A 14323-nucleotide genomic window follows, 5' to 3' on the forward strand; every position below is an offset into this window, starting at 1 on the left:
TTCAACTCACATCTTTTTTCAATTCTTCTTTTCTTAACCACACTCTTTTTCCGTTTCTATATTCCACCATTGTAATCCTAAAACTCAGGTAATTAATCATTTTTTAACTTTATTGTTCTATTCTAAAAATAATTCGGTATTTCTTTTTTCTTTTCACCGTTGACGGATATCGTGATTGAAATCGTTTGCCGTTTTCACATTGTGGATTTTTTGCCCCTTTTTTTATTCATACCAAAAACTAATTTCTATTTATATATATATCTTTTTTTTTCTTTTTCGATCCTTTCTTCCCTTCGAATTTTTCTAGTTCCCTTAAATTTTCCAATGTTTAATAAAATGCCATTTTAATAACATTTTTAATTACATTTGAATGGGACAATACATTATTATAAAAAATATGATAAAAAAATATTATAAAAATTATTAATAAAATATTATTAATAAAATATTATTAAAATTATTATATAAATAAAACTATACAATAACAAGAAAAAAGTCTTACAACTCATCTTTATCCCCGTCTTCCTTTTCATCATCATCTTCTTCATAGAACAAATCATCAGTTCTTTGTTCCTCATTACCGACCTTTTCGTCTTTAGTGTGGTGAATCGCACCATATCTTCGAAGAATTGGATGAACGACTCCTTCGAGCTTTTTGTACATCTCGTTACACTTGTCAGCTGTTGGGTGCATTTCTCTTTCCAAATATTCCAGCACCTCGTCGACGTTTTGTATGACCAACTCCTTTTCTTTCTCGCTAAGTTTCTCTGCCAATTTGTCCTTGTCAGTGACTTCGTCTCGCATTCGATATGCAAAATTTTCCAATTCATTACGTGCGTCGATGTTACTCTTTTCTTTTTTGTCTTCTCCTTCTCTCATCTTAGCTTCTTTGACCATTTTATCAATTTGGTCTTGGCTAAGTCTTCCCTTTTCTGAAGTGATTGTGATCTCCTCTTTTTTGCCACTTTTCTTATCTGTCGCAGACACTCTCAAAATCCCATCAACATCAACTTGGAACGTCACTTCGATTTTCGGGATCCCTCGTGGCGCTTTCTTGAGTCCCGTTAACATGAAATCTCCTAACAAATGATTGTCCTTTGTTAAACTTCTTTCTCCTTCAAACACTTGGATCTCAACTTGTTGTTGATTATCAACATGTGTAGTAAACATCTGTGACTTCTTCGTTGGAACATGTGTCCCTCGGGGTATCACTGGCGCCATAACACCTCCAGCAGTCATAATCCCAAGCGTCAAAGGGGTTGCATCTACCAATACTACATCACTCGTCCCAGAACTTTCTCCCAATACAGCTCCTTGAATCGCTGCTCCATGCGCAACAGCCTCATCCGGGTTCACTTCCGTATTTGGTTCTTTCCCATTAAAGAATTCCTTCAACAAGTCTCTAACTTTGGGTATCCGTGTTGACCCACCTACTAACACTATTTCGTCGATATCATCCTTCTTCACTTTAGCATCATCAAGTACCATTCGAACAGGTCCCATAGTCTTCTTAAACAAATCCATATTAAGTTCATTAAACCGTGCACGGGTCAACACAAAACTGAAATCGACATTTTGGACTAATTGCTCAATTTCTATCTTCACTTGTTCCTCCATAGATAACGCTATTTTCGCTTTTTCACTCTCTTTCTTCAAGCGACTCATTGCACGCGCACTTGTGGTCGGATCCGCTTTATACTTCCTCTTACATATCTCAACTAAATACTGCGATATCCGTTGATCAAAGTCAGACCCACCAAGGTGCGTATCTCCAGACGTCGCGATAACTTCAAACACATTACTTTCTATATTAAGAAGTGAGACATCAAAGGTTCCCCCTCCAAGATCAAACACTAAGACTTGCTTCTCCCCTTTGAAACTGTTTAACCCAAAAGCCATCGAAGCAGCAGTGGGTTCATTCACTATCCTCATCACGTTCAACCCCGCAATCGTCCCCGCGTCCTTTGTCGCTTGTCTCTGCGCGTCATTGAAATACGCCGGAACTGTGATGACTGCCTTTGTCACATTAAACCCTAAATACTGAGCAGCTATCTTTGCCATTTTGTGTAAGATCATCGAACTGATTTCTTCGGGAGAAAAGAGTTTTTCCTCGTTCTTGTAAGTCACTTGGATGTACGGTTTATTCTCTTGGTCAACTATTGTGAACGGAAAGATTTTGATGTCGCGTTGGACTTCTTTGTCGTCAAAAGTTCTGCCAATCAGCCGTTTGATCTCAAAAACAGTGTTTCGAGGGTTCTCAGTTATTTGATTCCTCGCAGCCTCACCAACCAAAATATCACTGTCCGTGAAAGCAACTACAGACGGCGTGATTCTATTGCCTTGGTCATTCGCAATTATTTCTACACCGTTGTCTCTATACACCCCAACTGCAGAAAATGTTGTGCCCAAGTCTATACCAATGATCACATCACTTGAGTTCTCCGCAGGTTCTTCAGAAAAGGCCAACAAGAAGAGGCAGAGAAAAACACAGAACATATGGTTTTAGAGTTCTTTTTGAAAAAGTTAGTAAATACTATATTAAATTAATAATTATTTTAAGCAATTGACACGTTTTAATTAATCACTTGTAAAATACATTATTAAAAAATGTAAAAATTTTTCGTATTGTGTGTATGTAATAACAGTAATAATTCATTCAATCAAGTATGATATAAAACTTCTCTTCGAGCAATCAAAGTGTTTCAGTTTGTGGTTTAACGGGTGTGATATCAGTTTGTTCTTGTAATTGTTCTTTTTGCTCCTTAATTTTGTCATCTTGTCTTGTTTCAATTTGACCATCATTTTTTTCTTTTGGCGTTGTGGTGGGCGACACAACAGGGGTTTGAGTTTCACACTTTTGTGTTGTTGTTTCTATGACCTTTTCGACTTCTTTTTCTTCGCATTGTGGTGGCATGTTTGTTTCAGTTTCCATTGCGTTGGCTTTATTTTGTTTATTATCTTTTACCTCCTCAGTGCTTTGGTGATTAATTTCTTTGTCGATTGTTTGAAGTTCAACTTTCTTAGAAATCTCCAACTGATTTTCTGATGTTTGCACTTCAACTTTCTGTTCTTTTTCATTGACACTGTCATCATCGATGCACACAATTTCTTTTGTTTTGGAATTGACGTTGATCTCCAAAAATCCGTTATTGAACGAATTGTTGTCCTTTCTCTTTTTGTTCCAGTACTTAATCCAATTAATTCTCTTCTCACAAAAATCGTCAGACAAAGTGAGAATTCTTCCAAGCAAAGAGCTCTTTTTATTGTACGTCTTTTTATTCGTGAAAAATAGTGCAGCGTACGACATCTTAAATATGAACTTGATGTACGGCCATTTGTATGATGAGATCGACACATCGTTGCTTGTATCACAGGGGTCTTCGATACTCAAGTTTTGCAAACTCGCGTCCCAATGTCTTTCCTCTCTCGAAAAGTTTCCTGTAACCGACAAACCGAATTTTCTCGAGTCGAATTCGGTGGCGTAGTACTTCAAAAATCTTAACAAGATTGCACCCCCTCTTTTGTCTTTCAAATCAGACCCCTTTTCCCTGAAAAAACAAAACACCATCATGAAGAGAGAGTAAGTCCCAAGTCCACCTAGGGCCGGGAGGTTGAGTTCATAACTACTCAAGACAGTTTTGATTATAAACAACAAGGGCCTAATCAACGCGTTTGATTTCATTTCCTTTTCCATCCACCTTACTGTATCGACTCCACTTTCATTGTTATGTGAGATGTCCAAAACAATTCCCGTTTCTCTATCAGTAAGTTTAATGACTGGCACTGTCGCTCTCAGTGCTCTCTTCTCGTCTTCCATCGTATACAGACTGAGTATCCTCGCGACGGAATTTAACACCATATTTGTCTTCCCTCCCTTAGTAACAACAGTGAAATCAATGTCGCTCGATGGAAGAAATAGTTTTGACTGAGTCGACCCAAACGGCACAACTTTGATTTCGGATTTTTTGTCATTCTCGATAACTCGGGTGTACTTTTCTAATACATAGCGTCTGATTTCGTATTCAATTGGATTTGGCTCAACGTAATGGTAAAGTATATCAAACTCGTCGTCCAAAGTGATGTCACCCCCTTCATATTCCAGCCATTTGGGTACTTCCATTCCGACTCGATAATCTTTTTTTTAGATTTTAAGAAATTGATTATGAATTATTTGATTTAATAAATTATACTAGTGTTTATAATTAACAGTATATTAGTCTTAAAAACTAATCATAGTTGTATTGAATATTTGCTTAGTAAAATATTAAATTAAACTATAATATTTAATTTGCATTTCGATTTGGTGGAATGGTGTTACGTTTAAGGGATAAAAAAATAGCTAATTATTCTTCTTTTGAGACAACTCCACACTTTGAAAATATTTCAGTATTTCAAAGAATGTTGGGACGTTTGCGTCCTCACACGAAGTCCAATCCTCTTTGACCACGTCTTCAAGTGTCGCAATTTCTTTATTGGGTAGACTTGCTCTGTCGACAGCAAGTCTTCTTTTGAAAGCACACTCATCACATTCACACTCATCGTCGTGGTCGTCGCTGTCATCATCGCCCTCTCTGTACATTGGGTTTCTCAACTTCATCTCTCTCTTCTTTTCAATCGCCTTTTCTCTCTTTTCTATTTTGTGTACTTTAGGCAATTCGTCGACCCCAAAGAACTTTGCGTCAATGATATGTAAGATGCAAGAAACAAATTTGGGCGCTCCTGTTGCTTGGAGAGTTTTAATGTCGTGCAAGACGTTTTGTCTTTCGAGGAGGTTCTGAAGGGTTGTAAATACTTTATTCAAGTAAGGTATTGCCATGAACAAAATGATAACACCTTGGCAGACTCGATTTTTTCCGTTGTCACCGTCGTCCACATTGATGTAGTGACTTAAACTATTGAAATAAACAAATTCGATAGTCCCAAAAAAGATCAAAGAAATGACAGTGTCGATCGCACACCATTTCATCGAGCGGTCAAAGTTATTTTTCGAAGAAAAAGTAAGGAAGTCGATTATTTCCTCGTTGCTGCAGTTTTTAACAATGTCCATTCCAATAACAACATTTTTACTTTCATCAACACCTGTGAATATCAGCGAGAGGTAATCCGAGAGTTTCACATCCAAAATTTGAATATTGAGCTCTTGACACTTCTTGACAATTTCCGTTCTGAGTGCGCCTTCGGGGAGGGAATTTTTGGACTGTTGTGGTAGAACGACGTGAACCATAATGACTTCGACGATGAAATAGTACATGCCAAAAACTAAAGTACCACCAACGAGAAACAGATAATGGGTTGCAAAAAAGTGGAAAAGGAACGCGATAGCCACATTGATAACAATAAACAAATTCATTTTTAACATGTGCTTACCAACTTCGACAATTCCCTTTTGATCCTCGTTTTGGATAAATTTCGAAATGAGGCGGAAAGCAATTGGGGGAATGTCTATGATGTACAAAAAGATACTCCACAGCGCAACAAATGTTAAGTCGCTTAAGAGAATTGACTTGAACGACGTTTTAGTGAATGTCCAATGAATCAACCCACTCAACAAAACTACTGAATACACTACTAAATAATATGATTGACAAAAGATTTCAACGTAACATTCTTGTTGTTTGCACTCGAGTAATTTTGGAAGTTCAGATCTTTCAATGACATTATACGTTTCTGTTATTTGAACGTTCTTGTAAAATATGTAGCGTTTCACACTTTTCACAACTTGGAATGAAATACTCCCGATTACTGTCTGTCACTTTTGTTTTTGTTAGAACAGAAACTGATTCATGATCTATTGTGACAAACGGATAAGAAAATAGATGAAATCTAAGTCCATATTATATATAAACCCTTTCAGTTCTTTGTTACTTCAAAATTTTTTAATCGCTAAATAAATTAATATAAAAATAGTAATTATACTATATTAAAATTGTTTTTTATTATTAGTACATTGTAATAAATTGTGTTATATTTTTTTAGTTTCATTACATATCAATTTTAAAATTAAATGAGTTTTTTTTTTATTTAAACAACAAATTATTTTAATAATAATAATCATTGATATTAGAGTACAATTATTGAAGTTAGTGTTATTTTATTTTATGATAATATCTCATTCTAATAAAAAAAAACTTTATAATTTAGTAACAATAGTATTTTATCTTAGTTTTTATAATTTTAAATTAATTAAAAAAAATAATAATCAATTAAACAATTTTGCTTATTTATTTGAACTAATGATGTTAATTTTTTTATTACAAATAATTATATAAATGATGAGGTGGTATAAGACCAAATGAACACATTAAATGATGTTTATATTTTGGTGCTATAATAAAACATCAAATTGATTTTAATAATTATAATGATGGGATACATCCCAAAGCCACCACAAATATATTCAGCTCAAGGAGTTGGGCAACTTGAACAACAACAGCAGAATAGTTCCACACAAAATTTATATCAATTACATCAACAGATGCAACAAATATATCAAGATCAAATTTATCAACTTGAGGCATTTTATAGGAAACAAATAGATACATTAAATAACGAGAAATCACAGTATATTGTGTGGTGCGAACAATGCAAAAAACAGAACACAGATTTAACAGCAAAGAACCAAGAACTAACAAATACAATTGAAAATCTCAAAACCCAAGTCGCTGAGAGAGACGCCTTAATATTTCAATTTCAACAACAACAAAACGCTTTTGGGATTGACAAATTTGAACCAACACAACTAAGTTATAATCAACAAGATAATGCCACATTTTTGCGAAACTTGGATTTACCACAACAATTACACTTACAACAGAACATTATTCAATTAACCCAACTTGTTCAAACAGACACTCATCAACAAATGTTATTTGAGTACCCCAAATATATAAACACTGATAATACCGTGACACGCGAACAATTTTTGAAAATACGAAGAGATAAACGAGTTGAAAATATCAAAAAGCAAAAGACATACTTCGACTCAATGAAAACAGAAAATAAACAGGTGGTTCAAATGGTGTTTGAAGAAGTCTTTGTTCGATCATCAAAACTAATTTTAGTTGACGTTCAAAATAATCAACACTTCAAAAGAGTCGTTGCAACACCAATAAGTACTTACAAAGCAATATATACTTATAACTCTTACGAAAAACGTATTAATATCAACGTGGACAAAAAGACACACTATTCTTTAGAAAATGATAATGTTGTGGTTTACACTATAACAAAAGAAGAACTCAACAACTTCAAGGATAATCAATTGTTCATTTTATTACCAAATCGAGTGATGTACCGTGTCATCGAGAACAATTTAATTCGGGACAAAAGGGTTGATTTTATTACGGAAAATGGAATAAAAGGATGTGTGAAATTGATTGATAAAAAAGAGGAGAAATTTGAAAGGAAGGAAGCCAAATGCCCGCTAACAGCTAATTCTAAAGATGCGGAAATTGGGGGACATGACGATTTTGATCCAAATGAGCAATTTACAGAACAAACTTCAACTGATGAAACAGATGAGGGTTGGCATACTGTGCATTCTAAATCAAAATTTAATGAAAGAAAAGAGAAACAACATGTCAATACCACCCCACACAATCAAAGTGTTGTTGATCATGATTATATGAGTAAAAATAAAATAAATAAATCCAACACACAAACACAAAGTAATGCTATCCATCCACACCAAATTCAAAAATATGTTAATGTCCCAGTATCAATCGTTGCGCTTAATATCAAAGATTTTTTCGTGCATTTTAATGACAAAGAAAATGGAGAAAATTATTTTGATCCACATGATTTGTATCCAAATGGGCAAGATGCTGGCGAGGTGAAATATTTTCCAAACAATGAATGTGATCTTATATTTTTAAATGATCATAAATATATGATGGTTGTAGACACAAATTGGGTCAACCAACAAGATGTTCAAGTGAATATGTTTGGAAATACGTTTAACATCAAAACGCAGTCAAAAAGGTTTGATAAGTGTGATACTCAATCTATAAAAATCAACAATATTAACTGTTACATATACATTACTTACGTCTATGGAGTGTACTCCTTTGGGGAACAAGGAAAAAAACTCTCGAAATGGTCCAAAGACAAAAAAAAATTTTGTGAAAACAACGTACTAATTCAGAAAGAAAATAATGACACTGGGGTCTATTACTACCGCTTGACTGGAATGACAATGGATCGACTTTTTAAAAATTGTGTGAGTTACCTTTCTCAATGCGAGCCCGTGTTTCCAATAGTGGTGAAAGACGTTGGAAAATTTGATGTTGCTTTTGATATTGGAGACAACAGGATGTTGTTGCTCCACGTCACAATTAATTGAGTACTTTTTTGTTTTGTTTTTGAATACTATAATTGTAAATAAAACTATTAATACAATATAGTTTTCCAAATAAACTAATAAGTAATAAATTTTAATTATAATTTCTTTTGTTTAGCTTTTGAAAAACATTTAAATGGCGTTATAAGTTCGTTCGCCATTTTTTTGCTTCTTGTGGGGAAAAAAAGACACACCCAAAAATTTTTCTTATACAATGCTTTTTAGCACTTGGCTGTTCAGTCCGAATAAATCGGGAAATAATTCGAAACATCCCAAAACAAACGTTATTTTGCACTTGTGGGAAGCCAAGATTATTGATTTTGATTCCACGAATGGGTTTCATTTTTCCAATCAAACACAGCGAATCTATTATATTACGCAATTATTGATATTTTAGTTTCCCTTTGACAAACTTTTTCAAACTAAAAATGGAACTTGAAGGGAAAAAATAAATCGCGACGAAGAAGTCAGTAGCTGTAATGTTATTGCGTGTTATGAATAGCTTAAAACAACTGTTCTATTTATATAAATACTGGTTGACTGTGCTTTCTGTTTTAAGCATTTTTTCAATTTTTTCAAAATAAAATCGGAACAATGTTTAACCCCCAGATGGTCTATCTTCGGATTTTTTGTCGCTATTTACGTGTTTTTAGAGACACTTTATATACGTTGGTGATTATTGAAACAAAAATAAATACAAGAAAACAATAATAAACAGCTGTAAATATCTATGTCAACTCTTTCAATATCAATGATGATGTTGATCAAAAGTCTTCTGGTACCCAATTGAAAACAGTGCTAAATTATCTGTCTTTTCAATGTAAATAAGACTTACAAAGTTAACGAATTACTATTAAAGAGCAAACCACAAGTGCATTTGAACAAGAGTTTGGTTAGTATTCAGTAAAAAGGTCTGTCTGTTTATTCATATATTGACAATAAAAAAACTCGCCAAACTGTAGAAAAAACCACTCATCAAATGGGAAAATTAGTTCAAATCAGTCTGTGAAGGACGGTTAGTTGTTCCTTCTCAATGAATTAACCGCACTATAATCACTGTTGGATTAAATAATAAACAGAATTTTCATGTGATTATATTTGATATATGGAAAACCTACTTCAATTATTTTTGAACAATAACCATACCAAATAGTATTTTGATACTACATTCAGTAGTTTTTATAATAATAGAATACAAGCTAAATCAAACGAAGAGAAAACGGGAGTTTGAATCATGGTATGAAAATAATATCAAGTCTTTGGACATCCCGACATTAGAAGTCTTTTTAAAGTAACTGATTGTATATTTGCTATAAATTCACTCAGCGTTTGAAGAGAAGACGTGTTAACTTCGTGCATAAAAACGGTGGTTAAATCGTCTTAGTAATGACGGATTTTTCACAACCAACTGAATCAAATTTCACAGCGTTATTATTTTCAGAAAATAGCTTTTTTTATAGGAGGGTAACTTCTTTTGTCGAAAATAAAACAGAGAAAAGGGTAAAAAACGGAATTTGCGCTGTGGGCGTTATCATTACATTCCTGGGCGAATCCATTTGAATAATGTTTTGAGGAAAAGACTTTTGGACACTTCTCATACAAAAGGCGGACTGTAAACTCACTTGTATAAGATGTTAACCCAAACGCCAAAGAGTATGGAAAACGCACTCTTCAAGAATAAGTACGACTACAAAGACTTCGAAACGTACCAGCAAGCACTTCTCTTGGGTCTCTTGAATCAGTACTGTTCTTTCACTGTCAAGAAACAACGCAAGCAAACAACCATAGCACAGTCAATGCCTTTACTCAAATGTATCACATTTGATGGTGAAGAGATCGATCTCATTGACTTTTCAGACTCATTCTGCAGACCTCAACTAGAAGCCGAGTACATTCGGGGTTTAAACAAACAAACTGCATTCAGGCGATATGAAAAGAACAAGAAGGTGATTGTTATTAACACACTTTACGACATATGTCTTGAGAAGGGTTACTTTTTCAACTCCAGACTTGCAAGAAAGTCGAAGAAGACAAAGAGACTCGACCGCATTGAGCAAGTATTTGCTAATGGAAAATTGGTCTATTCACAAGAGGAGTTGGTTGCTATAGGAACTGAAATCAACAAGTACTTAGTCGACCTCGTCGAAGTTAGCTTTGAGGCCACTGTGAAAAAGAACGACCCAACCATTCAGGAAATCCTTCAACTGGTTGTCAACTCGACTTTCTCCCAATGACTCCATTCCTTTTGGAAATGTTATAATTATAGTTTAATTTATTAAATGTTATGGTTTCATCAAAACGGAGTTCGTATTTGTTTGTAATTTTTTCATTTAATTCAACAATGAAAAAATTTAAATAAATTTAAAAAAATCGAACTATTTTTCCAATTTTTTATATAAAATTTTTTAAATTAATGATAATACAATTTAATATCTAATACTATAAAAATACTCAACATATAAAAAACATTTTAGTTTTAGATATTAACATTGAAATGACAAATGTCCAAATGAAATACAAATTAGATTGTCAGACTTATAATTCCACAAAAGACATCATTCACTGTTTCATATTGTATTTTATTTGTTTTTTTAAGGCTTTGTATGTTGATATTCTTATGACATTTTGAATGTAATTTTGTGATAAATGAATAGAAATAAAAAGCGATGAATATACAGTATTCATTGTATAATTATATAATTGTATAATAAAATATAAAACTTTAATAAATGAATATTTTGAGTGCTATTTTCATCAAATAGGTGCGACTTGAATTCAAAATAATAAAACAACTCTTATTCTTTGAATTCGACATTAAACACTAGAAACAACAAAAATCACAGAAATTAAGAATTATTCCAAAGTACCAGTAATATCACTGAATGAATCATTTTTGACCGACTTGATAATTTTGACAAAGTTGTTTGGTCGAGCCACAACGTTCGAGCCAATGAAGACATTCATTTTGAGTTTATCAGAAAGTTCGTATGCAATTCTCATCTCAGAATATGAAATAGCGCCTGTGATGAATATGACCAAGACGTTCGAATCCGAGCCAAGCAAGTCTTTCTCTGATACTGCCTCTTTTTTAGCGGTAAGCTTTCCCTCTTTTTTGTCTTCCTTCGCTTTCTGCTTCTTCAATGTTTTCCCTGCTGCTACAGTTATGTTTCCGGTTTTCTGTTCGATAGTCACAGGGAATCCAGCAAAGTTCAATTTGTTCAACACACAGTAGTCCGGAACATCGTTGTTTGACATTCTCATCACAATCTCTTTGATGTATGGCACAAATCTCGAGTTCACAAATCCGTCATCGTTGTCATCGCCCTTTTTCTTCTTTGTTATCTCTCGCTCCGTTTTAGGCAAAGAAAGCGCAGCGGAAATGATTTTTGCAACGTCTTCGTCACCGTGGAGTGCATTAATCAACGCGTTTTTATCATCGTCAGAATACTCCTGCGAGAATAAATAAATGAGCACTTGCCTCAGTCTTAAATCGCTTGGATACGACACATTTCCAATTGAAGACGAGATGTACGGAAACGCCTTTTTAACTTCTTTCCCGTCTTTGTCAAGCCCCGTTGCCATGATCTGCTCACCACTAGCAAATTCGTCGAGTTTCTTTTCTTCGTTGACATTGAAACATCTTGAAATGAGTTCCATGTGATTTGAAAAGCGCGTCATTAAGTCAATATACTCGGGCAGTTTTTTCATCATCTCGCCCATCTCTTTCATGTCTTTCGCGCCCTTTGCATTACCCACACCCTTGTGTTCCGCGACAAATGTGTTGAACTCTTCGACAACAAATGGCGATGCCTGTGCAATGTGCATGTGTCTTGTTTCTCTCCAAATTGTGTCTTCCTCATTTAAAACCATTGGCTTGTCTCCCGCTTTTGTCTTGATGATGACGGTATCCTTCTTTACTGGCAGAGTGTCGTATACCATTGCTTGGTACGTGAACTCAGTCAACAAAGGAGTCACCAAATCGAATATTCTATCCGCAACTATCACGTTGAGCTTTCTTGCAGTTTTTTCAGCAGGATTGAATGCCTCGACCACGGGACTTGATGAGATGTCGATATAACTCTGTTGGAGCGCTTCGACAATTTTTGGCGAGAGTGCATTTGGTTGTTTAGTTATAGCTCTCACGACGGGGTTGATATTAAGGCAGTACAAAAACGATGCGAGTGACTGTCCTATTTTCTTGATCTGTTGTGTTCTTCTTTCTTCAGTGGAATTGAGCGAATACAAATCGAAAAAGGCGTTGGGGTCGTTCATAGAAAAGACTCTTTGCTCGACTACGTGGAAGTCGAGTGGAATGACCTTGACGTCTTTAATACGTGGTGTTCTCTTCAACGCCTCGAATTTTGATTTTTCAATTGCGTTGATACAAGCCACATAAGCACAGGAATACTGCGGCTCTGCTTCGTTCGAAAATTCCGAAATGATTTTGTCGACGGATTCTTGAGATGGTGAGATAAGATAAAGAGCAGGACACATAAATGGTTCACGCTTCTTCTCCAAGTTGTTGACATCAAGAATGTCGTTATTGAGTAGGTCGTCCATTCCACAGAACGAAGATATCACTTTTAACGCGACTTGGTCTGCTACTAATATTTTCCAGCTGCGTGGTAGCTCGTCCCACAATTTCGTCAAAAGTTTGCGTTTGCAGATGTAAGAGATGTCTGCCATAGTTTGTATTTATTAGTTTTTCTTTGTTCTTTGTTCATAACTGTTTAGTCACTCTCCTCTCAATAACTTGTTATTTATGGCGAGTTTTGACTTTCTTCTTTTCGTTTTTGAAACATTTCTTTCTTCGTGGTGAACTGAAAAAGAGAGTTATTTGTTTGACAAAGAAAAAAAGTCAAACACAAATGTGCTTTTTTTATTGAGTGTATCTCTTTTGTATTAAATTCTTCTTTAAATTAAAAGGTTTTATAGCAATTGGGTAATAAATTATTAGAATTATGATTTTTTGGGAAAAATAGCTCCATGTTTCAAGATGTCGGTTTCAAACTCAGCTTTCTGAGGACAAGTTACTATATTTTCTAATTACATACTATACATTTTTAGTAATTCGAGAAAGGTCAAAATATAGTTTTCGTTTAGTAAGTAAAAAACATTTTAAAATAAATGTTATTAATAACATTTTTAAAACATTTTTGTATTTATTTCGATGGGAATTGTATTTTTTTCAAAACCACTATTTTACCAAAAGTTGGTTTCTTGTTTTATTCGCACACATCTATCTTTAAATTTTGTCTGGATATTTTTATTTTTACCATATGACAAACATTGCCAGTAATTATCTATTTTTTTTCAAAAAACAATTTAAAAATAATTTATTTTTATTTTTTTCAAAAAAGATTCAATAATATATAAACCTTCAAATAATAGTTCAAAAATTTTTTTTCATTAATAGAACTGTTATAGTAATAAATATAGTAAAACTATTATTATTTATTATAATAAATAATTCCTACATAAACAAAAGTAAATATATTAATAGTTTTAGGGGTTATTTATTAACCAAAATAAGAGCATAAAAAAAGAAAAAAAACTTTTTTAGAACAAACTAAATAATATAGTTTTATAATAATATTGAAAATTATGAAAGAAGAGATCTTTTTTTACATAATATTAGTAAAGTAATAATGATGATACCATATCTTTTTTAATTAAAACAGTTCAATTTAATAGATATACATTTTAATTTACCAAACTATCAAGATTTAACAATATAATTGTTTCAATAAATCTTATTTATATTTAAAATAATAATACATTAAAAATATAACACATTGAAAACACCAAAAGTAATAAAAATAAAAAAGTCTACCACAGAATTTCATTCAGTCAGAATTCTCCATTTTCTGAACGATCTTCTCCATAAGCCATAAGAAATTGTAAAATCAATTAAATAGTTTTAAATAAAACGTTATAAGGTACAATGGAGTCTGAAATGCGGGAGTCATATGAAAATAAAGAAAC

The 14323-nt window shown here is 33.5% G+C and overlaps 6 protein-coding genes across 6 annotated transcripts; 2 read left to right on the forward strand and 4 right to left on the reverse strand.

Moving 5' to 3' along the window:
• Positions 1–498: 498 nt before the first annotated feature.
• Positions 499–2496, reverse strand: EIN_173070 (Luminal-binding protein 4 precursor, putative; the record flags this gene model as incomplete). The annotated part of the gene is made up of 1 exon (XM_004183940.1): positions 499–2496. One exon carries the CDS (start codon positions 2494–2496, stop codon positions 499–501), a length of 1998 nt encoding a protein of 665 aa, XP_004183988.1.
• A 196-nt stretch (positions 2497–2692) lies between these two features.
• Positions 2693–4120, reverse strand: EIN_173080 (PAP-associated domain containing protein, putative; the record flags this gene model as incomplete). Its single annotated transcript, XM_004183941.1, has 1 exon — positions 2693–4120. One exon carries the CDS (start codon positions 4118–4120, stop codon positions 2693–2695), a length of 1428 nt encoding a protein of 475 aa, XP_004183989.1.
• A 219-nt stretch (positions 4121–4339) lies between these two features.
• On the reverse strand, positions 4340–5833 carry EIN_173090 (hypothetical protein; the record flags this gene model as incomplete). The annotated part of the gene is made up of 2 exons (XM_004183942.1): positions 4340–5742; positions 5803–5833. The coding sequence occupies 2 exons, from the start codon at positions 5831–5833 to the stop codon at positions 4340–4342; spliced, it is 1434 nt and encodes a 477-aa protein (XP_004183990.1).
• A 531-nt stretch (positions 5834–6364) lies between these two features.
• Positions 6365–8341, forward strand: EIN_173100 (hypothetical protein; the record flags this gene model as incomplete). Its single annotated transcript, XM_004183943.1, has 1 exon — positions 6365–8341. The coding sequence occupies one exon, from the start codon at positions 6365–6367 to the stop codon at positions 8339–8341; it is 1977 nt and encodes a 658-aa protein (XP_004183991.1).
• Positions 8342–9969: 1628 nt separating this feature from the next.
• Positions 9970–10572, forward strand: EIN_173110 (hypothetical protein; the record flags this gene model as incomplete). The annotated part of the gene is made up of 1 exon (XM_004183944.1): positions 9970–10572. The coding sequence occupies one exon, from the start codon at positions 9970–9972 to the stop codon at positions 10570–10572; it is 603 nt and encodes a 200-aa protein (XP_004183992.1).
• Positions 10573–11191: 619 nt separating this feature from the next.
• On the reverse strand, positions 11192–13024 carry EIN_173120 (vesicle protein sorting-associated, putative; the record flags this gene model as incomplete). The annotated part of the gene is made up of 1 exon (XM_004183945.1): positions 11192–13024. The coding sequence occupies one exon, from the start codon at positions 13022–13024 to the stop codon at positions 11192–11194; it is 1833 nt and encodes a 610-aa protein (XP_004183993.1).
• Between the last annotated feature and the right edge of the window lie 1299 nt (positions 13025–14323).

This window comes from Entamoeba invadens (genome assembly GCF_000330505.1).
Source record: "Entamoeba invadens IP1 unplaced genomic scaffold scaff_1105074725591, whole genome shotgun sequence".
NCBI classification, from domain to species: Eukaryota; Evosea; order Mastigamoebida; family Endamoebidae; genus Entamoeba; species Entamoeba invadens.